This window comes from Spermophilus citellus (assembly GCF_964194105.1).
Source record: "Spermophilus citellus genome assembly, chromosome: 3".
Lineage (NCBI taxonomy): Eukaryota > Metazoa > Chordata > Mammalia > Rodentia > Sciuridae > Spermophilus > Spermophilus citellus.
The window spans coordinates 174,972,268-174,995,731 of NC_138184.1; the positions used below are offsets into that span (position 1 = coordinate 174,972,268).

At 46.6% G+C, this 23,464-nt stretch overlaps 1 protein-coding gene across 1 annotated transcript in view; it reads left to right on the forward strand.

The window, feature by feature from the left end:
- Positions 1 to 23,464, forward strand: part of CDHR3 (cadherin related family member 3) — a gene marked incomplete at both ends in the record, with an annotated part of 64,518 nt that overhangs the window by 12,161 nt on the left and 28,893 nt on the right. Inside the window, 4 exons of the mRNA XM_081283299.1 lie at positions 4,053 to 4,218; positions 6,391 to 6,488; positions 17,514 to 17,608; positions 18,381 to 18,485. Coding sequence (XP_081139425.1) covers positions 4,053 to 4,218; positions 6,391 to 6,488; positions 17,514 to 17,608; positions 18,381 to 18,485 — 464 coding nt within the window. The remainder of the gene's footprint in view (positions 1 to 4,052; positions 4,219 to 6,390; positions 6,489 to 17,513; positions 17,609 to 18,380; positions 18,486 to 23,464) is intronic.

Below are 23,464 nucleotides of genomic sequence, written 5' to 3' on the forward strand. Positions count from 1 at the left end.
ATGGTTAAGTGCCCCTGGGTTCAATCCCCAGTACCAAAAAAAAAAAAAAAAAAAAAAAAAAAAAAAGAAGAAGAAGAAGAAGAAGAACAACAACAACAACAACAACAACAACAACTTAGCTCAGGTGCTCAGGTCTTCTTTCCCAACCCCAGGCTCGGTCTCCTCTTTTGTTGTACATATTGATGGCCATTTTGGTGAGCTCCCAAATCCTTCCTCATGGGGTAGGTATGCTCTTTCCACATTTCGTGTGATTTAAGTAGGACAACCAATCAAGGAAGAATTCCCTCCTATCCCCAAACTCTTGAAATGGCAATGTCTTAGCCCTTCAGCGAACTTAGGCTCAGGCATTTGTTGCATTATCCCTGTGCTCTCTGGGCACCATGCCCTGCAGCTGACCAGACCTCTGCTTTGGTATGAGGATGGGCTTCTTCCTGGAAACCACTCAGCATCGTCAGTGAGCCCGCGAGTCACTCCTGCCCCCTTCCAGGCACGGTAATGCCGTCTCTGTGAAGGAACCTGGCTCCTGCTTGGGTTCTCTCCACACTCTGGAGGCTGATGGCCAGAAGTCTGGTCACTGCTGGCCTTGAGACTCAGTCATGTCTTCTGAGGGTAAGCTCTGAGTTGTGCCAGAGGCCAGGTTTCCCTGCTTTGAGACACGACTGCCAGGACTTCTCAGGTGGGGGTGGGGGGATGTGAGGTGATTAATGATGACGCCATCAGCAACTCACGTTGACAGAACATTTACCATATGCCAGGAATTTCCAGAATGTTTTATGGTTTCATTCATTTACTGTTTACAATAATGCTATGGAGTCCTTTACTGTTTCATTTGCAAGTTAAAGGTGGGAAAACTGAGGTATGGCTGACTCCAGGAATCCTTGTTCATGGCCCCCATGCTGTGCTGGCTCACTATCGCCCAGCAAGAGAGGTGTCAGCCTTAGTCAGCCACAAGCGGCTGATCCTGGGTGGAGGGATTTTCTCCTGCAGCAGCACCCTGAAGGATAGCTCTGAGAAGCCAGTAGCTGGGAAGACAGGAGCTCTCCAGGGTCCTGCACCTGCCACACTTTCATCTGTTCATCTCTTTCCCCATCTATTTTTTTTATATGTGAGGGGTGTTACCAGGGATTGAACTCAGGGGCACAGGACCACTGAGCCACATCTCCAGCCCTATTTTGAATTTTATTTAGAGACAGGGTCTCACTGAGTTGCTTAACTCCTCGCTGTTACTGAGGTTGGCTTTGAACTCGTGATCCTCCTGCCTCAGCCCCCTGAGCCTCTGGGATTACAGGTGTGTGCCACTGCTCCTGGCTAGTCCTGAATTTTAAAAATTTGCTTATTTATTTTGTGATGCATGCTAGGCAAGCACTGTACTACTGAGCTAAATCCCCTTGGTCATGAACATATGCCCAGCCTTGTCCAGGATGACTTCAGATTTAACATACTCTGTAGTGGCTTGCTTGCAATCAAATCAAGGGGTTGCCACTGTCAGATGTAAACTTAGGAGAGTCCCTTCCCCTGTCTTAGTGTCTTTGAATGTAAAATGGAGCGGGGTGGGGGGTTTACCTTTCACAATTGTTAGCATAAATAAAATGCTCCACAAAATGGCTTGACAAGATGCTAACAAGAACAAAGATAATTTTTTCCTTTGTCTGGATAGCAAGACAATTATTTTGGTTCCAAGATATAAAGTTTTTGAGCCCTTTTTTGAGTGGTTAATTTGCTTGCTCTAGATTGTTAGAGTTGGTTCTCAAAGAGAAGGTGGCAATAGGTAATATTTAGGGAAGAGATCCATCCCAGCTTGGGATGCAGGAAGCGAGGGTATCAATCAGGAAAGCGGGTTGACCATCTTAACAGAGGGTCCTGCTCTGGGGAACACACATTTAAAAAAAACTTTCTTCTTTTTAGTTGTAGTTGGACACAATATTTTTATTTATTTATTTTTATGTGTTGCTGAGGATCCAACCCAATGCCTCACATGTGCAAGGCAGGCACTCTACCACTGAGCTACAGCCCCAGCCTGAATGTATATTTTTGATGGCCTCATGTTGACAAAAGTCAGCATTAGCAAGATATTAGTTCTGAGCCAGGCAATGTTCTATGGACTTCTCATGGATTAGCTCATTCATCTTCACCCTATATAATGTTATTTTAACCCCCATTTTATAAATAGGGAAACTGGGGCATGGAAAGGCTAAATAATGGGAAGGCTGAGCTCTAAAATCAGTCAGTCTGGCTCTAGAGTCTGTGATTGTGACCCCTGTGTCACGCTCCTGACCTTCTATATGTAGAACAGCGAGACCACGTCACCTCCATTTAAGTGGCTACCAGATTGACGACCCTGCACAATATGGACACAACCTCTCTTCTTTCTCAATTCTTTGTGTATTCTTCCTCCACTGAGGGATGCATTTACATCTGAGGTTGTCTTGTCCACTCTTAACCAGGCCAGATCTCGAAAACACAATACCCACCACCTCCTCCATGCAGCCTTCTCTGACCACACACAGCTCATGACAAATCGTCTCCCAATCTTCCATAGGACCCTGGCCTGGCTCTTTGTTATAATACTACATATTATGCTTTAGCTGTTTAACTAGGGCAAGGGATATTTCCCTAATTATCATCACTTGGAAGCAAAATCAGGGGAAGGGAAAGAAACTCCCCCAAGGTCACACAGAAGTTTGGTGATGGGAATGGAATTGCAGCCAGGTGCTCTCCCACTGCAGGATGCTGAATAGCTTACCACCTGGCCCCAGTCACATTAGAAATTTAGTCCTTGTTATCTGTCTTCATCTGATTTCTGCTGCTATAACAGAATAGCACAGGCTGGATGATTTATAAGAGAAGAAATTTATTTCTCATAGTTCTGGTGGCTGGGAAGGCAATGTCAAGATGCTGGCATCTGGGCTGGGGATATAGCTCAGTTGGTAGAGTGCTTGCCTTGCATGCAGAAGGCCCTAGGTTCAATCCCTAGCACCACCACACACACACACACACACACACACACACACAAAAGATGCTGGCATCTAGTGAGGGCCTTCTTCATGGGACATGATGTGGCCAAAGCACCTGCGTGGTGAGAGAGCACCCAAGAGAGCAGGAGGGTGGGACAAGAAGCCCAGAAAGCCATGGCAATGAGGGCATCAATCCATCTAAGAAGTGGACCCTCGTGCTCTAATCTCTTACAGGACCCACCTCTCAATATCGTTATGGTGGCAATCACACTTCAAGTAAGTTTTTGTAGGACATTCACACCATAGCAATGTCTCAAAGGGCTGTGAGCTTTGTAGGAGTTCCAGGGGCTGAGCTGATGGCAGAATGTGCCTATAGATGTAAGAGGTCACAGACCAGCCCCAGTTAGCCTCGGCAGGACCCTCCCGACACAGACCCCAAGCGATCCTGCTGGCAACAGCTCTTAATTGTGGTGATGAGTCTCTGGTCCTGGCTCTTGATCTTGCTATCCCGCCTCCAAAATACTAATAGTGCAGAGGACAACACTTCCTGACAATGGAAGGAAGTGGGGGAAGTCACAAGAAGAGGGAACAGTCTGTTGATTAAGGAAATATTCCTTGTGTGTGCAGATGTATCCTTCTCCTCTTGCTCTTTCTGGCTTGTGGCCTTAGGACAATTAGAGTGGAGTGACAAGTTGAGCCTCAGCTGGGCGGCAACCCCAGGAAAGGGCAGCATCCTTTCTTAAAGATGAGAGACAATCCGACTGTATTCGGGGTACCTACAGGACTTTTCTAGAAGCCTGCTCCCAAAGTGTGGTAGGTGTTTAATTCTCAGGCTTTCCGTCTCTGGTGAATTGCACCAGGATATCTCCTGGATATTTTTCTTTCCTGTGAAAAGCAGCCGCACGCACAGGAGCCTTCTGTGTGGAGTGTCATGGGACTTACATTGAGAGCACTAAGACAAAACAACCGTTTCCTCTGGCAGCAAGTGAAAAATGGTCTTCAGGATGCTGGTTGCTTCCTTGCTAGTAAGGACCCTTTGCAAATGTGCGTGTGAAAAAACAGACCTTCTTTCACTAAGAATTTTTCATTTTGTTTTAGGTTGTCACCACTGGAGAGGAACAGCTAGATTTTGAAACAGGACCAAACATATATGACTTGCAGATTTATGTTAAGGATGACGTGGGTGTCACAGACCTGCAGATCCTGACTGTTCAGGTAACAGATGTGAATGAGCCTCCTCGGTTTCTAGGAAGGTTGGCAGAAGGTAAGATACACCAGAGTGTGCAATGCAGCCCAGACGGTGGCATCAGGGAGGACCCTGGAGGACAGAGAAAAACAGAAAAAAAATAAATAAACAAGCAGCTGTTTCCTTGGAAGAGGCAGCTGCTTAACGAGCAGGGAATAGATGAAATGTCCTCCGGCTCAGCACGCCCAGTCACAGTATCCAGCCGTTTACCAAGCCCTCCACAGCCACTGTTTCTCTTGGCCCCTTCCCTGTCCTATGGAGGAAACTGAGGCTCAGGGACCTCAAGAGGGTAATTCTAGAGGACCCTAGGCCAGGCCCATCATAGGCTTGTCACTGTGCTGCAGTCGGAGACTGACTTGCCCCTTCTTCCCGTGGACTCTTCTCCTAGAGGGCACTGAGTGTTCAGGGTCTGCCACAGAGTGGGGACAACATAAGAGTCTCCACTTATGTTGGAACAGGGGAACCTCCTACCTGATCTCGCCAATCTCCTGGCTTTGATCACCACCTGAACTCCAACACCCCCAAATCTCTAATTTGAGTTAAGGTTCTTGGCCGAACTTCTCACTGAAATGTCTGCCTGTCTTACCTGTCATCACCCAGATGTCTAATGCACTTCCCCAACTTAATGTACCCCTAAACCAAGTTCCTGACTCCCACTCCACCCCGCCTCACCCAAGTCTGCTTCCCCTGTGTCTTTTCCAGCTTAGTTAATAGCCACTCTGTCCTTCTGGTTGCTTGGGCCAATATCTTCAGTCACCCCTCCCTGGCTTTCACACCCAACATCCAATCCACCAGGAAATCTTCCCAACTTCCAAATATATCCAGATCCAACCAGCATCTGCACCCCACCAACAACACGGTCCAAGTCACAGTTGTGTCTCACCTGGATGATTGCCAGGGTCCCCCAGCTGGCCTCCTGGCTTCTGCCCCATCCCTCTCCCTGCGCTCACCCCAGTGGATTCTCCAGACAGCAGCCAGAGGGGTCCTGTTAAAATATCAGTTAAAGCAAATCTGAAAACACTGTGAGAACTTCTCACCTCATTCAAACTGACAGCCAGAGTCTCAAGGCCCCTCCAAACTGGCAAGCCCCCTGACACCCCAACACCGCCCGCCCGTCAGCCTCTACCCTCCTCTTCCTCCCCCTCCCCAGCTGGACCCTGCCACAGCTGCTATATTTGAAATTGCAAGGCACCTCTGAGCACTCCCTTCCCTGACTTTGCTCCATACCATTGCTCCCTAACATACACCTATTTTTTTCTGCCAGATTTTATTATCCATATCTTCCCACTGGAATGCAAGCTCCGTGAAAGCGGGGTTTGATTTGTCTGTGAACTCTTGTCTTTCCAGCGTCTAGATCAGCCTTTGGGACATACGGAGCACCGTCTATTTTATTTTATTTTTAACAAAAGTATGAACAGTGATGAAAGTGAAGGAAAGCTCTGCCCCTATCCCTCTCCTCTGGGTTTGAATTTTGATGCTACCACCGATTGGCTGAGGTGACGTCATCGCTTGTCTGAGCCTCATTTGTAAAGTGTCAATAGCATGGAAAGAATAGTTACAATATCTTCTTCACAGGGCTGTTATGAAGATAAAATTTATGTCAGGTCCTCAGCACAGTGCACCTCAAAAGAGTGTTGCTTTTAATAATATCAGTCACTTCTTAGAGCAGGGTTATGGGGCCCCTCAGGCAGGGCCAGGCAATGTGGCCCTGCGTCCATTAGCCAAGACGATCTCTGAGAGAAACTAGATAAGGCACTTGGCCTTTTCCCTAAGCCTCTGCACCCTTCAACTCTTCTCAGTCCCACCGGTGACCCCTCGTTGAGAAGCTCACTTCTGCTGAGATGCCAAGTGCACGTCAAGGGGTCCCTGAGCACAGCTGAGGAACTCTATGCACATTGCAGTGGATGGGGACCTGGAGCAGTCCCATGCTAAAGGCTCCTACCTGTGGTTCTTCCCAGCCCTGCTCAGCAAGCAGCACCTCGTCACTCTCCGTGGAGGAGATCGGAGATGGCTTGACACCATAGCATTTTGTCAGTTCCCATAGATGGCTCGGCACATGCTCGATGGCCGGTGGTCTTCCTCGTGGCCTGGGCTATTGCTGCCCTCTGTCCCATGATGCCAACACACCTGGTTCCACCACTTGCTTTGTCTAATAAAATGTTTCTTCTTCCACTTTGCACACTGGCACAGGTTTAGACCTCTTCATAGCAGAAAGACAAACACCTGGATTTATTTATCAGGTCGAGGCCTTCGATCCAGAAGACACCGGACGAAACATTCCCCTCAGCGTAAGTCTCCTTGTCAAACTAAGAGGCTCTTATGCCCATGGGTTTTGGCCAGGAGCCTGACGTCCTGAGCCTTGGCAGGGCAGGGAGGGTCAGGACAGTGGCCGTCGGGGGAATATGTTGTCCGCTTCCAAATCACAGAACATGGGGATGGTTGGAATGGGTAGGGGGCTCTGGAGACAATTACCCCAGCCTGGATTCAGGGCTCTGTGTGATCTTGGACAAGTTCTTAACCTCTCTGAGCTTCAGTTTCTTTGTGTTTAACCCAAGGAAAATAATAGCACCTACCACAGACGGAGGATGGTGTATATTAGACAATGCATGCAAAGCCACTTAGCAGTGCCTGACATGTCAAAACTGCTCTCTATTATTTTTAAAATCTAAGCTGTTAAAAATCTACCTATACTGTTTTAAAAGTAAGCATAAAATGTATCCCCCAAAGCCAGGTATTAACATAACCGTCTTCAAGAGATAAAGCCAAGCTGCTTGGGTGTGGGACAGGAGACTGGGCCTGGAGAGCTGTCTCACAGTTCAGTCTGAGACGGCTGAAGTCTCTCCTCTCTTTTTTCAGTTCTGTGCCTCAGTTCTTAACTCTGCCCACTAACGTGCCCTGTGTGTACACCGCAGCCCGGCAGCCCAAGTTGGAGAGAAAAAAAAAAAAAAAAGAGCTAATTCCACCTGACCAGCCTCTGCACAGGCCACACTCCTGCCACCTGGCCTTGCAGAGAAGAGCATCCTTGAAATATGGCTCTCAGGGAATTGGTGACACCAGCAAGCTGCTTCCACTGTTCTCTGCATGATTTGTAGCAGCTGCACCAATTTTGCTCACAGGGTGGAAGTGAGCCTTGGGAATACGCGCCAGCCAGCCGTGGAGGCACACATCTGTAATCCCAGAGGCCAGGGAGGCTGAGGCAGGAGGATCTCAAGTTCAAAGCCAGCCTCGGCCACTTAGGAAGGCCCTAAGCAACTTAGCGAGACCCTGTTTTTAAATAAAATATTTTTTTTTAAAGAAAGGGGGTGTGGGAAGGGGCTCTGGGGTTAAGCACCCCTGAGTTCAATTTCTAATACAAAAAAAAAGTCTGTTGGGAACAAACTCCAGGACCCATATAATATAGTCCACAGGATCTGAAACAAAGCTGTTAAAAGATTATAAGACATAACTTAAAGTTAGGGGATAATCTGTTTTTATTAGAAGATGCTTCTGTCCAAACAACAACAAAAAAGGCTCATCCATTAATTCACTCACTTATTCAAGACTCATTCTTGTCAACATTTGCATGGATTAGTGAATAAATGTGCAAACACTGAATGGGATCTCTACTCTGTGCTAAAAGTGATATTAGGTGCTTTCATGACATACTATGACAATGACATGCTAGTTATGTCAAGTAGGAATATGTTTGTCAACAAATAAGGGAAAACTTAACCATAATGGAAAATAGGGCTTTTTTTTTTTTTTTTTTTTTTTTGCTTTCAATCCTGTGACAATAAGCCTAGCGGCAGGCAGGCAGGCCACCTAGGGCTGGTACAACTGCTGCCATCAGGAGCCTGATGCTACTGCTCTTCCACCCAGAGCAGTTGGTTGGCTTAGTCCTAATTTTCTCACCTCCTGATTACAAAATGACTGTTGCATCTCCAATCTTTACCTCTGAATTCCATGTAGGAAGAAGAAAGAAGGAAGTAAGAAAGGGTCAGGGTGAGGGGGTATGATCTACTGATAATAAATTGGGAGACCTTAGTAGCGCTGTTTGTTCAGATTCTTCTTGGCCTCTGAGGATAATGCAGGATCCCTCTGGAATAAGGGTCTTATAACCTACTTCAGGTAGGCCAGAGAACTCCTTTATGACCTTGCTTCAGAGGCAAGCAGAGAGAAGGTCCCAGTGACCTTCCTGCTTATACAGGATGTTCAATTGCCAAGCTGCCATATTTGGGGGTATCGTGTTCTGAGACCTGACACATGCATATACCAAATGATTCTAATTCAATATAATTACCGTGAAGTTTTTATAAGGTCGAACGGCAGGGAGGAGGCAGACAGAAGCAATATCAATTGTGAAGACAAATATTTATTTTTAAATCTCCATTTTAATATATCTCCAAATTATGTAGGCAGCATAAGGTCCTGTCCCCTGTGGGAGCACCCCACAGGTAGGTTGTTACCTTTCCAGATGAGGGGAAGCCGCACAGGTGGGAGGCAACTGCGGTGATATGGTGGTTTTAAAACGTGTGGCTGGCAAAAGGTTTCTGAGAGCAGCTGTGGGGCCTGGAGCTGGTGGTGTCAAGGTGGCTCCTTCGGTGAGGTGGGGTTGTCTGGAGAGAGGCCTCTAGTGTTTAGCACCTGAGCTGGAACTAACAGCTGCACACAAAGTTGACAGCCAGCTTGCAGGAACAGCAATGATCTGGAAGGAAACTTCTGAGACTAGAGCAAGGTAATAACAGTTCAGGAAGTAACACATATGGCCTTTGTACTCAGACATTTTATTCTGGGCACTTGGGGGTACTAAACGACATAGTTTGCTCTCGGTAAAAGTTGAAAGGAGATGGGTTAATTTGCTATTGACCAAACCTGTGATTCTCAACCTTGGCCATACATTGTTGCTGCCAGGAAACTTCAAACACACACAGATGTCTGGGTCTCCCTCCTCACTCCTGAAAGTCTGATGTGATTGACCTGGGGTGTGGCCGAGGCCTCTGGAACATAAAGCCTCAGGTGATATAATGCATAGCAGGGTCACCAGGTCAGTGGGCCCTCTAACTCATGCAGGATAGAAATCAAATACGGCTAACAAAAAATGGGTTAGGAAAAAAATTATTATTGCATAGATTTATTGTGTATAGCAAGATGGCTGTCCCATAGGCAGAGAAGTCAGGCAGCAAAGTGATCCCTCCTTAGAGTGGCAAGAAAGTCAAAGGGTGAACAACATTTATACGTTTGTGAAGCAATATTCACAATGACGGTGCAACCTCTTCTGCACCTGCACCATTTTGCACATGGTCAAAAATGTGTCTAAAATTGTTTTAGGTCCCCCACCTCCACCCCAGGCTTATCTTTTAATGTAGAAATGCACTGAAATAAGAGTTACTTCCAGTCAAGGGGTAGTGGTCAGATTTGCCTGTATCAGTTTTGTGTTTTCTTGTTATTTATCTTGAGCAATGCATGCAGTTGAGGGAAGTCTTTTTACTATCATAATCATAAAGCACATAGTGCTTTTCTGACACCAGTTTATCCTTTAACCTATAGTCCTGCCTCACAAGGACTGAGAACCTCTACTTTAAGACACTGTCTCCCAGATTTTCAGAGTCCCTGTTTTGGGGTTTTGGATTCTGCGGGTCTGGGTTGACTCTGGGAATTTGCATAGTTGCCAAACACCCCGGAGTCTCCTCTGATCAGAAAGGCTGGAAAGCTGGTTTCTGAGTACTTCTTAGAGTGTGTTCAGGCATGCAAATCTATCTGGGCTGCTTTTTAAAATGCAGATTCCTGGACCCTGCGGGAGAACTTTAGAATGCAAACTTCCCCTGGGGATTCTGATGTATACTACCCGGACCACTGACCTGAGCAAGCAAGAACAGGCTTTAATAAAACACCAAAGCATGTGCCTGAAGCATCTAAGGCTTAGTTCATGCCTGTCATCTTGCCTGGTGGCCTCCACGGGTCCCCTTGCTGGTGGCAGCATATAAGGAATGAAGGATAAATTTTAAAAACAGCTCTTGGATACATCCTGAAGCCCCCAACTCCTTTAAAATGACCAATCTTAACAACCCTTATCCAGCTTAATGAAGTGAAATTGTGTCATAGATAATGTGGGAAACAGAGATGTGTCCAAAAATCACTGGTATCTGCTCCCTCCCTTTAAAAGAAATTTGAAAAGCGTGTATGCATTCACCGGGGACCAGCACTGTTCCCCTGAGCTAGGATGTGAACCAGAAATGAGGGCTGCATAGGGACTTTTAAGTGTTCTAGTAGGTATATTAAAAGTACAAGAAAATGGGTGACATTAATTATAATATAGTTTATTTAACTCAATATAAAATGATTAATGAGATATTTTACGTTCTTTTTCCATAGCGTCTTACAGCCTGCTATGCATTTTGCACTTAACAGCTCATCTCCATTCACAGTGGCCACATTTCAAATGCTCAGTGGTCACATGTTCGTGAGGCTAGTAGCTTGTACAGGACACACAGGCTTAGGCCTGTCATTTGTTGCTCCCTCTTTGTGGGGTCATGAGAATGCAGGTAGCATAGGGCTCAGAGGTATGCAGCAAAATATAGAGAAGGATAAGCTGCATGTGAATAATCGTATTTCCTGCCATTTCTTCTTGGGGTGCCCAGCCCAACTCCTTCTCCACCTCCTGAAGGAGGCTCCTTGAGGCCGGCCCCCTCCCACTGGATTCTCACACACACACCCCCACCCCTCTCCTTGGAAATGGCCCCGTGACTGCCTGCGTGACTGCGCAGAGCCTCCTTGGAGACTCTGAGGACGTTAATCGGTTTCGCAGCTGGAGGCAAAGTGATCTAGTGCAGCAGTCCCTCCATTAAGGGGCTTTCTCCTGGCCCTTCCATTAAGGAAGGACTTTTGCATAAAATGAAGAGTGCTTTGTCTTCACCAAGGCAGACAAAGGATTAAATTAAAAGAGCAATAACCTTGCTATTAGCTGGGCTACTGGGAGGGCCACAGAGGAAGTTATTCCCCACTTCCATCTTGCTCCAGGCTCTGAGAAGTGACAGCCCTGTCAAGGTACTGGCTGGATAGGACTGCCTCCATATATCTGGATAAGGAAGGAACCTGGGGCTTTTGCCGGGGCCAGGTAACTGCAATGAGAACCGAGGTCTCCTGACCCCACTCCTACTCACCCCGTTTTCTCCTGTTCTGGCAGTTCTGCCATGGGTGTCCCACCCCTTTCTTTCTTGAGTGACAGCACCCTCACCACACACACCCACACACCACACTCATTCAGCTCCCAGGTGTCTGCCTGCAAAGTCACAACCAGGAGTCTTAGCAAAAGACATTCTAGGGGCTGGGGATGTGGCTCAAGCGGTAGCGCACTTGCCTGGCATGCGTGTGGCCCGGGTTCGATCCTCAGCACCACATACCAACAAAGATGTTGTGTCTGCTGAGAACTAAAAAATAAATGTTAATAAATTCTCTCTCTCTCTCTCTTTAAAAAAAAAAAAAAGACATTCTACACCAGGTTCTCGCCAAATGCTCATAAAAGGAAAAAGCAGTGGTATTAGACAATTCCCACTCCAAAAACATGGCCACTGCGGGTTGCGCCTACTTTGAGAGAGACCCTCTCAGATTCATTCACTATCCTTAACATCAGGGGAGCCTGCAGGTAGCACAGGACCCAGCAGCCTAAGGCAAAGGAGTGACAGAATGTGAGGGGTGAGGGCCTGCAGATTTGTCAGTAAAGGATCACATATTAAAAGCATTTTCCTCTGGCCACGGGGTCTCTTAAAAACATTCCTTAAAAACAAGTACATCTTTACAACCCACCAAGCTCACCCTTAGAACATCACAACGCAGGCAGGAGCCTGGCCAAGGGCTGGCAGCGGGGAGTTTTTTAATGGTTGTTTTTCTTCCTCCAAGGCTTCCTTCCCTCTCTCCTCCCCCACCTGCCACCTCTGAGCAGGGATGGGGATAGAATAGGAGGAGAGAAAGAGAGCAATTGAGGATTTTACAAAAAATATTCAGCTTAAACTGAGAAATGTACCGGGATTGTGGCTTCCTGTTTGTAATTTGCCACAGGCCAGCTGCAAGATTAAGCCAGGTGCTGTTGACCTTCTTGGGTGTGTCTGGGGCCATGCACTCAACATTGGTACTCCCTGGACTTGGAAAAAATGAAGGTTCTTCCTTCCCACTGGAAACTTGGCCTAAGGTGGCCTGTAAATAGATAGCTCTGTTCTCTGGAAGACAGGAGGCTGAATTCTCATTTGTTTGCACTACTGCCCCCCAAAGCAATGGATGGGTTGACTTGTGACTCCAACTGTAGTCAGGGAGCCTGGAGGTGGCCTGCCCCCTGGGGAGCTGACATTTCAGGAAACTGCGCCCACTCCCTCTCACCTTCCTCTCTCCCTATACCAAAGGCATGCTGAAGACAGAATAGGGAAGGAAGGACGGGCTCTCTGTCTTCTCAACAGAAGCTTTTGTGTCCGAGAGAAATCCATAGCTGCAGAGGGACTGCAAATAAAGGAACCTGGGAGGTGGGAAAGGAATAGTCCCAGCGGGGAGACCAGAGAGCCCGTCTGACAAGCATTTGTTAACTGAATTGATCTGATTACTCAGGACTTTTCTTAGCCAGTATGGGTAGAGAGGGGCTGCGTTGGCTTTACATTCTATTTAATTTCTGTTTTCCAAGAATGAATATCAAGGGAGCAACTTTGATTAAACAAGCCTTTAAAAAGGGGGAGAGAATGCCAGGTTTTGCAGAAAGCCTTACCAAGTTCCTGGCAAATGGCCACATGACACAATATTTTTAGTCTATGGATATTATCTCCTTTCTAAGTACAAAAGTGCTATTCCCACGAACAAAGCGTGAAGGTTCAGGGAGAAAAGAAATTAGCCTGGCACTAATACAAAAAAGGAAAAAAAAATATCAAGATTCCGAGAAATCAGCCTCTTAACAGAAATTAAGAAGAATATTCTCTTGCCTCTGGCTCTATGGTTCTCCATACCCTTTCTATCAGTTGCTGTTTCTTTTCTGCTTTCTCTCTTTCCTTTCCACGGAAGTTGTTGAAATTGTAGGCCAAGGGCTGGGGATGTGGCTCAAGTGGTAGTGCGCTCGCCTGGCATGCGTGTGGCCCGGGTTCGATCCTCAGCACCACATACAAACAAAGATGTTGTGTCCGCCAAATACTAAAAAATAAATATTAAAATTCTCTCTCTCTCTCCCTCTCTCTCACTCTTTCTTAAAAAAAAAAAAAGAAATTGTAGGCCAAGCTGGGAAAGATTTCATAGCCAAATCTAGCATTACCACATTGGAACAGATTTTTAAGTAGTGTTTGGCAGGATGGTTTTTCATTGTTATTTTAAGAGTTTCTAAGGTGTCCTGTAAAAGAAAACCCCAATATTGAACACTTAGTAAATACTTATTAAGCATCTGTTACGTGCCAGCCACCATCATAATGCAGGGAATATAGCTATGAATCCAATGAAGCCCTTTCACTCAGGGTCTCCTGTTTTTGCAATATGGGGATCAAATATAGGGGCCTCTCAAGGGCTTTACCACTAAGCTACATCCCCAACCCAAGATTTTAACCTTCTAATGAGTGTTAACAGAAAATAACTCTGCTTTAAGGAAATAAGAAAAGAATTTATTCTGAGTCATATAGGAGTGACCTTGGACCAGGAACACCGATTCAACTCGGGGACACAGATTCAACCTGGGGACACAGATTCAACCTAGCCAGAAAGATATGGTTCTTCTGCAGAAGAAGTTACTCAACTTATAATCACAAAAGAAAGTAGGTGGGATCATCAAGGGACTACAAAGAGGCAGGGAGATCTTTCATAAGATTCAGATGTCCTCTTTAACGAGGTGGGAAAATCTTTACAGGATTCGGATGTTATGGCATTCTTAGCTTTAGGGTTGGTGGAGGCCAGAGGTCTACCAAACTTATATCCCAGGAGTTTTATCAAGTAGTCACGAGAATGCTAACTCAGATATAGAGGTTGATAGGGAATGGCTATTAAAAGGGACTAAAGGCTGAATGTGGTGGCACAGGCCTGGAATCCCACTGACTTAGGAAACTGAGGCAGGAGGATAGCAAGTTTGAGGCCAGCCTCAGCAACGTAGCGAGACCCAAGCAACTTAGTGAAAACCTGTCTCAATAGAAAAAAAATGAAAAGGGGCTGAGGATTTGGTTTAGGGGATAAACACCCCAGGTTCAATCCCCACTACCAAAAAAAAAAAGGGGACTAAAGGTAACCCAAGATAACTTTGGCCTTTGGCTCTTGGTCTGCAACATTCTGTCTCTCCAGTCATGAAGTCCTGGTGCACCGAGGTCAGTCTTCAGGCTCTTCAGTGCAGAGGCAGCTTCTGCAGAGAACTTCACCTCACCTGGGACAGCTGTGGTTAATGTTTGCTGTGGGTACCACTTGCCAAGCACTGTTCTAGCACTTTACCTGGGGCAGGCCCTAGGACATGACTCTTAGCACAAACCCACAGAGCTGTAAAACGGTGGAACCAGGATTCAATCCAGGAAGTCTGGCTCCAGAATCACTGAATTTACCTTACTACTATCACCGCTGTTTACCGTGAAGAGTCCTTGCTTCCCCAAATGCTGAAGTATAACACCAGAGAAGCACCCGGAGGCAAGTGTAGAGTGGAATGGGAAAGACTTTATTATAGGACAGCAGAACAGACATCCCCCAGGAGGAAGAAGGGGACCCGAAAGGCAAAATCCTTAGAAAGGGGAGGTCTTCCCTTTTTATATCTAAGGTTTTCTTTTGTCCTCCCACATTCCTGTCCTTTATTTCCCTCTATCCTACACGAGGTGGGGATGCAGGTGGGAGGGCCAAAAGGTGGGAAAAAGGTGGACCAATGAATGGGGCTGGGAGGAGTGCTCTGGGCAGGAAGGGCCTAGGGTGGTTTGATTAGAATCTCCCTGTTTTGCTGGGAGCTACTTCATTAAATAGTTCTTTAGGACAGTCCAGGGGGCCTTGGGGACATTAACATTTCAATTTCCCCAGTTGTTGTTCTGGTTTTCCCAGGCTCAGATCAGACTCCATTTTCCGATATGGTCTCTATTTTCTTTATTGGACTCGATATCTGACCCTAACTACACTAACTGCCTATCTTTAAATCTGGCTTCACTGCCCCAATTTGTGACCCTTACTTCAGATGACTCTGAGACCTTTTCCTCTATTCCCATCATATCCTATATTTATCCATCTTGGAGTCCCTCTCCCACATCTATTCTATTCCCTCAGTTGACCATAAGGGCCCGTCTGTCATCTCTGTATCCCAAGACCGTTCCTGCTGGCGCCAACTCATCTTTTAGAGCATGCGAAATATATGTGGAAAGACATCTGATTCAGGTGCATATAGTAAATGCTACCCCTATAGTAAATGGCCTCTAAAACTTTGTCCTTCAATCACAATGAACTGGAGCCTCTAATTTGTGAATATGTGAGGATTCTCTGCAGAGAAGGCTCAGGTCAAAGACACAGAACTGTTCTGCATGTGGACAGCTGCCAGACCCAGGAATAGCTGCCCAGAGAGAGAACTGGGCAGTTGGTGGGGACCTTGGGCTGCAACAGAGGGCAGCCAAGGGGTTTATATTATCTGAGAGTTTGGGGGAAATGAATTCTCCTTGGTATTGCCCAAATGTTTCCTCATAAAAACAGGCAGGAAACATCTAAATGACCAGCTAGAAAGTCTTAGTAAAATAAACCCTTATAGGACATTTCTATGCCATCATTAAGTTATAAAATAAGTCTCAGGCATAGGAGGAGATGCTTGATACATCAATGCAAAGAGAAAGATATTACCATTTTGATTAGAACATCACCTCAAGATTTTGAAGTGACTATGTTTGCACAGAAAAGAATGAAAGATTATTCATCAAAATGATGAGATTTTATAAATGACTTATATTTAGTCTTTTAGATACTTTTCCATCTTTCCCAATCTTTGTATTAAAAAGTATCTTCATTATAACTAGAAAGAGATTATGAAATAATAAACAGAAAGTAAATACTTTTAAAAGATGGTTTAAAAGCCTTATACTGGCCCCAAAGGAGACTTTTAATCTATTTTCTGTGTTCTCTCTTCTCATACTGGGAGCTCAGCAGCAATCACACAGAAAATCGTTGGGTTGGAAACCTTGGCCAGTATTTCCTTTGATTCTAGACTTCAGGGGCTATGGCTCTGGTTACAAAACCTCCCCTGATTATCTGTTCCAGAGATCTAAGGCCTTGAGGATAGATCATTCCTCATCCTAGCAGGAATTAATGAACCTTTCTAACCCTAAAGCCCTTTGGAACAAATGGATATAAACATGTAAGTCTCAAATGTTGCTGCAGCCCTTCATATTTTATAGTGCACAACCTCATTTAATCCTGCCAGGAACACAGAGGAGCAATTGGTGGTATCATCCTTGAGTTACAGTAAGGAAGGGAATTGTCCCAGAATTTGCACCCAGCTCTTCTGGTCCGGCCCTTTCCCTCTTTCCTTGACTCCACTGTCTGGGCAAGGAAGCAATCTCGATGAGCACCCAAGGGTAGCACAGCCATGGTCCTCCTGTGGGATTGCTCTTGTGCATATGAGCTCGTGTTCTGAGCAGGGTTCTGAGCAGGGAAGGGTTCTGAGCAGGGAAGGGTTCTGAGCAGGGAATTATCAGGAGAGCTGCCTGAACTCTGGGGGCCATGGTTGACAAAGGTTCTTACTACCTATAGATGTGACAAGGACTTCACCAGAATGAAGTCACAAGGCCACCAGAATGAGATTTAAAAATAGTTCTTTTATAGCCCCAACCCGGGCTCCAACCTGGGCTCTAAGCAGTGCTCAATTTCCTTCTCAGGTCACACTTGTCTTTTCCCTGACTCCGTCATCATTTCAACGACTGCTGCTTGTGTACATTTTTGTACCCTTTTATACTACAAGGTCTTTTAGGAGAGAAGGTCTTATTTACTTTGGCATAGTCCTGTTATTTAGTGGATGGTAGGTGTTCTTAGACAGTGTTGGTTAAAGACAGAATCAAAGCCAGGCATTGTCTGGAAGCAGAGTGAGAATATAATCATGGGGATAAGGGGACTGGACTCAGCAGAGCCTGCCCAGCCAGGGCCCTTTGTATCCTTGCAGGTTCCAATGACCAGCCTCTCAGGGTGTGGTCAGTTAGAGCCAGAGGCTCAGGCCAGCAAATCTGTGTTCAGCAGCTAAGTGTGAGAACTGCCTGTTTGGGCTCATCCTGACTCATCAAAAATGCTCCAAGGGCCAAGAATATAAAATGGGAACCAAACAAACCCATCCGAAGAAAGGTGTACCCATGTGCTGGTTTAATTCTACTTTCCCCCTCGTTTTTTAGTATTTCTTGATTTCTTCCTCAAATAACTTTGGAATGTCTGCTAACGGTACCATCTTCTCCACGACGGAATTGGACTTCGAAGCAGGACCCAACAGGTAGCACGCCAAAGACCTTCCTTCAAGTGGGGTTTAGCTGAGGGGCAAAGAAAAAGTAAGGAAGCAGCCATGTGCTACCTAAAGGCAGCCGGGGCCCTGAGCAGGCTGCTGCTTCACTGTGAGTTCCGTGGACCTTGAACCCAAGGAAGAGCAGATGAGGAGATTGCCTGGAAGGTGTCTTGCCTGTCCAGAACCATCCTCTCCAGACAGGAAGAATGACAGTATGGGCGCCCACACATCAGGAGGATGCTCAGAATCCAGTCTCATTTGAGAGGCAGCTGTCCAGGAAGGGGCTGGCCAGCGGGAGGAACACAGGGTGGGAGGAGCAGGCTCACAGGAGAGGCTGGGCTTCAGAATGATAACCATGGCCTTGGGTGAGCCAGGTAAGGCTCCTGGCCTTGCACCTATCGTGAGAGCTAAGGTATTACTCATGCCATGGGGCCTGGTTCCTCCCAAGCAGGATAGACACTTGGCAGGGACAGTGAGAGGAACCAGGAGACTGAGGGCCCAGCTTGGCTGGCTTGAGCAGATGTCCATCCTAGAGGTGGTGGCTGTGAAGAACAACCACAGAAGGAGAAATGGGGGAGTGGGCTTTCAGAGCCGGGCAGAGAGGGCCAGCATGGCAGGTCTAATGGCTGCAAGGGCATAAGGAGGGGGTGGCCAGAAAGGGGACAGATTCTTGCCTCACTCCTCCCATTCCATTCTCTCCCACCCCTCTTTGTTGTAATGTCAGAAAAACTTGACTCTCTTACTTGCACGGTTTCCCCCACAGCTGCCACCTCATTGTGGAAGTGAGGGATAGCGGAGGCCTCAAAGCCTCCACGATGCTCCGGCTGACCATTGTGAACATCAATGATGAGATCCCTCGCTTTACCAGGTAGGCCTGAGGGTATGCAGGGCTCTCTGGGCAACAGGCACTGACTTTCAAGCCTCCTTGGACATATTTATCACAAGACAGAGAGACGCCCTTTGCTCTGGCCTCAAGGAGAGACAAGAGGCACAAGATCTTCAGTATCTTTTATCTGGGCATCTGGACTTCCATTCTCCACCGTGGCTCCCTGTGCCTTCAGTATCCCACACTCACATGCACCATGGGACTGTGGACATGATAGGGAGAGGATTAGGGGCTGGATGCAATGACTAGTTTGTGGCTTGTCACTGTGCATATGTAGGAGATCATATAAGGCAGATAACTTGTACAATAAGTGTTTCATGTTAATAATAGCAGAATCCTGGAGCATATATCATCAGTCAGGACTCCATAAAGCCTACTCTTAGAGTGTGTCCTTGGTGCCTAAGGCACTCAAAGTTTCTTCCTGCCCTGGTGAATCCAGAAAGACTTCTGGCTGTGTCCACAGCCAAGGTGGGGCAGGTAGGCACTTCCAGCAGGGCAGCTTATGGCAGTGGGTCTGGTACCATCCCAGGCCCAGAGCTGGAAGCCTAGCCTGTGGTAGTTGGGGATGCAGGAAAGGAAAATGGGACTCAGAGTCTGGCTTTTTAATTATAGAGAGTCTGCCTGCCCCAGTACCTGAGATGGGCACAGAAGCGATCTATAAGGAAAATGGAAAAATCACCTGCCTGCATATTAACTGCATGACTGGCTGAGAATAATTCAGCACAGGATACTCTACCAACAAAAAGTGATTAGGATACATGTAGTATTTGTCAATTTCAAATAAAATTAAATAAAAGTATATTTTTTAAAGCCAGGTAGAGTGCTTACAAAAATATTCTAAGATTGGGAGGTATTGAGGTTACTACATTCTCAGGCTAAGCCAGTGCCACTTTGTAAATTACCACAATTGTGAACCTTCTGGATGTGAACCTCTGTCTACAGCCCAGTGTCTAGGGGTCAACATGGAGGTGACAGCAGCAGACAATAATGTTTCCCACATAATGCTTCGCATCGGTGCCTATTGCCGAGTCAGGCTCAGGAAAGCACACTGCATTTCCACTGATGGGTTGTTCCAGATGCACACACCAGTCAGTGCATAAGTAGCTGTGACATCCCAGCTGGGCCTCAGGCTAAGATCCTGGCCAACACAGTTCTGTGGCTTCCTTAGAAACCCCAGGAGGAAGGTAAAGATCTGTGGAGCTGGAACCACTGCGTTCTCTTTTGTTATTACAGAGGATTGAACTCAGGGGCCACTCGACGCTGAGCCACATCCCCACGCTATTTTGTCTTTTATTTAGATACAGGGTCTCACTGAGTTGCTCAGCATCTTGCTTTTGCTGAGGCTGGCTTTCAACTCATGATCCTCCTGTTTCAGCCTCCCAAGCCACTGGGATTACAACAGGCGTGTGCCACTGTGCCTGGCGTCATTGCGTTCTTTGGTGCCATCCCCAGGTGTCGAGTCTATGAGATGGAGAAGCAGATTAATAGGATTTCAAAAGGAAAAATAAGTTCTCCTTAGGGGCAGAGTTTGTAAATCATCTGATTTGTACTATGTCTTCTAGAATGTAGCAATTGGCCTTAGCAGGGAGAGAAATTGACCTTTGCTGGTTTGCCCACCCCCCACCCCAGCCCCTGAGGTCAACCTGAATCTCCATGGTTCTTGTATGTGGTTTGAGAGATGAACCTATTAGGTTCCATCCCTGGGTGGAGACTATTAGCTGTGGGACTCTGTAATTTTCTTTAATTAGTTCCCTTCATTTCAGCGGTCAGTGGAGGGTGAGTTTCTAGGAGCCTGCCCTCCAAAAAAAGGGTATGGGCCAGATCACTGCCCGGCTCTGCCCAGGATGTTCAATTATAAGCTACCTCATCTTTAAGCCATCCACAATGTCAAAGGATCTGCGTGGTGTTGGACTAAGTGCTGACCTGGGGGCTTAGAGGATTCCCTTGGACTTCTGATTTTCCTGTCCCCCCAAACTATAGCTAGCACTGACCATAAATCATTTAATTATGGATTAATAAAACTAAATCTTCCAACTGACTCAAGTGCATTGAGTTTGAATGTGACACAGAGACATAAAACGTAGAAACTGCCCTTCTACCTTCCTTATTTGTTAAGCGCCTGCAATTTATTAATTGCATCGAAAGCCAGTGCTATTTCTGTTGTTGAAAATGTCTCACCATTTCATCCCTGTGTGGTGACAAATGTCTAAATGCTTCGTGGACTCATGATGTGTACTCCAGAAGCCTGTCATTATTAAAGTTGAGCACTTTATTATGAAAGTACCTGACATATTTACTCTTTACAGGTGCTCAGTGCTTGCTATTTTTGCAGAGTGTTTTATTTTAGGTGTCAGCAGGTAGGACTCCCTTGCCTTACCCCTGCCCCCAACCCCCAAACACACATTTCTTTCATATTTACTCTGGGTCTTCTTTTACCCGGTGCCTGGCCATGCCATGAACACTTCAAGCACTTAATGAGTACTGACTCATAGGGACGAAGCCATCCTGTGTCACCCAGAATTCCCACCCTTTCCTGTCACTGTGACCACAGGTACCCACCTACCCCTTGCCCAGGCTCTAGTGATCAGAGGTTATGGGGAAGAGGGTATGAGAATGTAATTGGTACCAGAGCTTTACCAGTCCGCTTTGTATAGATCTGAACCTTCCCAGGCCTTGATGTTGAATGATATTTTGAATGGAGCTGGATCTTGGATCCCAAATCAAATAGATCAAAGATTTTTGTCTTCTTTCAAATTGACCATCAGGGCAGCCGAGGAGAGGCCATTTGACCTGAGGAACCATCATTTGTAGCCTAACCAGCCCCTTCACGGGGCCTGCTCTCCCAGCATGAATCAGAGGAAATTTCCGAGGGGGATTTAACAGTGTGCCACCGGCATTCAGAGCCAGATACCTCTTTAAGGCAGGCCTGTCCTGTGTACTGTAGAATGTTTCATAGAATCTGGCTCTTACCCTTTAGCTATCAAGAGTAGCTCCCTCGCCAAGTTGTGACAACCCCAAATGTGTCCAGATAGAACCCCCATCACCAAGTTAGAACCACTGCCTAAAGGAAGGGCAGAGGGTGGGGGAAGGGAGTTTTCCTCCCAAGGTGTCTTTTCTACGTCCTGGGACAGGCGAAGACCCTGTGGTGATCCACTCTGGCAACACCTAATAATAGAGGTCCTTCTCAAACTGTAAAGTGCATGCCTCTCCCCTGGACATTCTGTGAACATTCCGATAGTCCTTCAGCAGTCTGGGGTGGCTGAGCCTGGACTCTGCATCCTAATGAAGTCCCTGTTGGCCCTGGCTTTGCTGGTCCTGGGAGTGGCCTGGGAAGCAGGGTGAGTCTAGGTGTCAAGGAGTCTTAGTGATCCCTTTGTGAGAAATTAACAGAACTACTCAGTGACAAAAGAAGGAGCGTCCCAGGTGAAAAACAGTGTTGTCACTGAATGGACAGAGGGCTCAGTTGGCCACCGGAGATAGGGTGACTGCCTCTGTACTCTGATTTTGGTTCCTGCCCCCACCCCAGCTTCCTCAGCCCTACCCACTTTGTCTATTTTTGGACCCATCTGTGGTCCGTGTCACAGATGTCCCTGAGAAGGGGTGTGTGGCAGATAAGTGAGAAGACTAATTAATGGGTCTGCTCAGGGGACCCTGGGCAGGGAAACCCAGACCATGGATGATGGGGTGCACCCACAGGAGGCTCCCTCACTGAGGAGGGTGGGGACTCAGGACCCAGGGAAGCCCCTGGTGGGAAGGACTGTGTGAGTGCCTGGGTTGGCCTTGCTCTGCCTGCCCCTGTTCCCTTTGTCTCTCCTTCCTCTGGCTCTACCTCCTTGATGGGAATGGTGAGGCGGGTCTGCAGAAACATTCTGACTCTGACATGAGTGCAGTCACGTAGATCTGAGGTAAAGAAGAGCCCAGGTGGCAACACGCCAACACAGGAAACTGGGAGATCAGAGGTGACCCTTTGCCCACTGAAATGTTTTTCCCTCTGTAAGGAACTTTCTGCAGTTGTTTTAAGCAACAAGCCCCCTTGGTGCCTTCAAAACTACTCAGTTTACCTCAATTACAGAGTTAAAACTTCCAACCTGTTTCTTTCTTTTTTAAAAAAAAAATATTTTTATTAGTTGATGGATCTTATTTATTTATTTAATTGCTTATATGTGGTGCTGAGAATCGAACCCAGTGCCTCACACATGCTAGACAAGCGCTCCACCACTGAGCCACACACCCAGCCCCAACCTATGTTTCTTATTGCTGGCCCTTTACCAAGGCATTGGAGGTCTGAGGAAGATGGGTAAGTTGGTGGTTTGGGGTTATCTTTTAAGAAGTGACCCTTGGAGAACAGTGCTCTGAACTTATATCCTGCCAGGGGGACTTACTTTTCAGTTCAGAGATTTGACCTCATGATTAATGCAACTTGGAAAGATTCTAGTGTAAATTCTACATCCTCAGGCCAAAAAAAAAAAAAAAGACAAGGAAGAAAAAAGTGAGCAAAGATGCTAGAACAGAAGCCTTACAATTTTCCAGCTTCTGGTGGCCTCCACAGGATGGGAGTCAGACACAAGGAAGGAAACCAGCAGTACTAGATGTTGTGTTCAGATGGATTTTTAAAAGAATTTCAGGTAACTTCTGCACAAAAATTGGAAGGGGGATGGGGTTGTGGCTCAGCGGCAGAGCGCTTGCCTAGCATGAGCGGGACCCGGGCTCAATCCTCAGCACCACATAAAAATAAAGGCATTGTGTTGTGTCCATCTACACCTAAAATATAAATATAAAAAAATTGGGAGGAGAGAAGATGGCGAAGATGGCTGGATGGGCTGTGTCTCTATTTTAAAAGATGTTAATGCCACGGCTGATCTGAAATGACATCAGGCAGGCATGTGTCGAGTCAGAGACTGTGGCCTGTGTAAATTGTTGCAATAACAGTGTGGCGCTTTCTTTGCATCCTCAGGGATGTG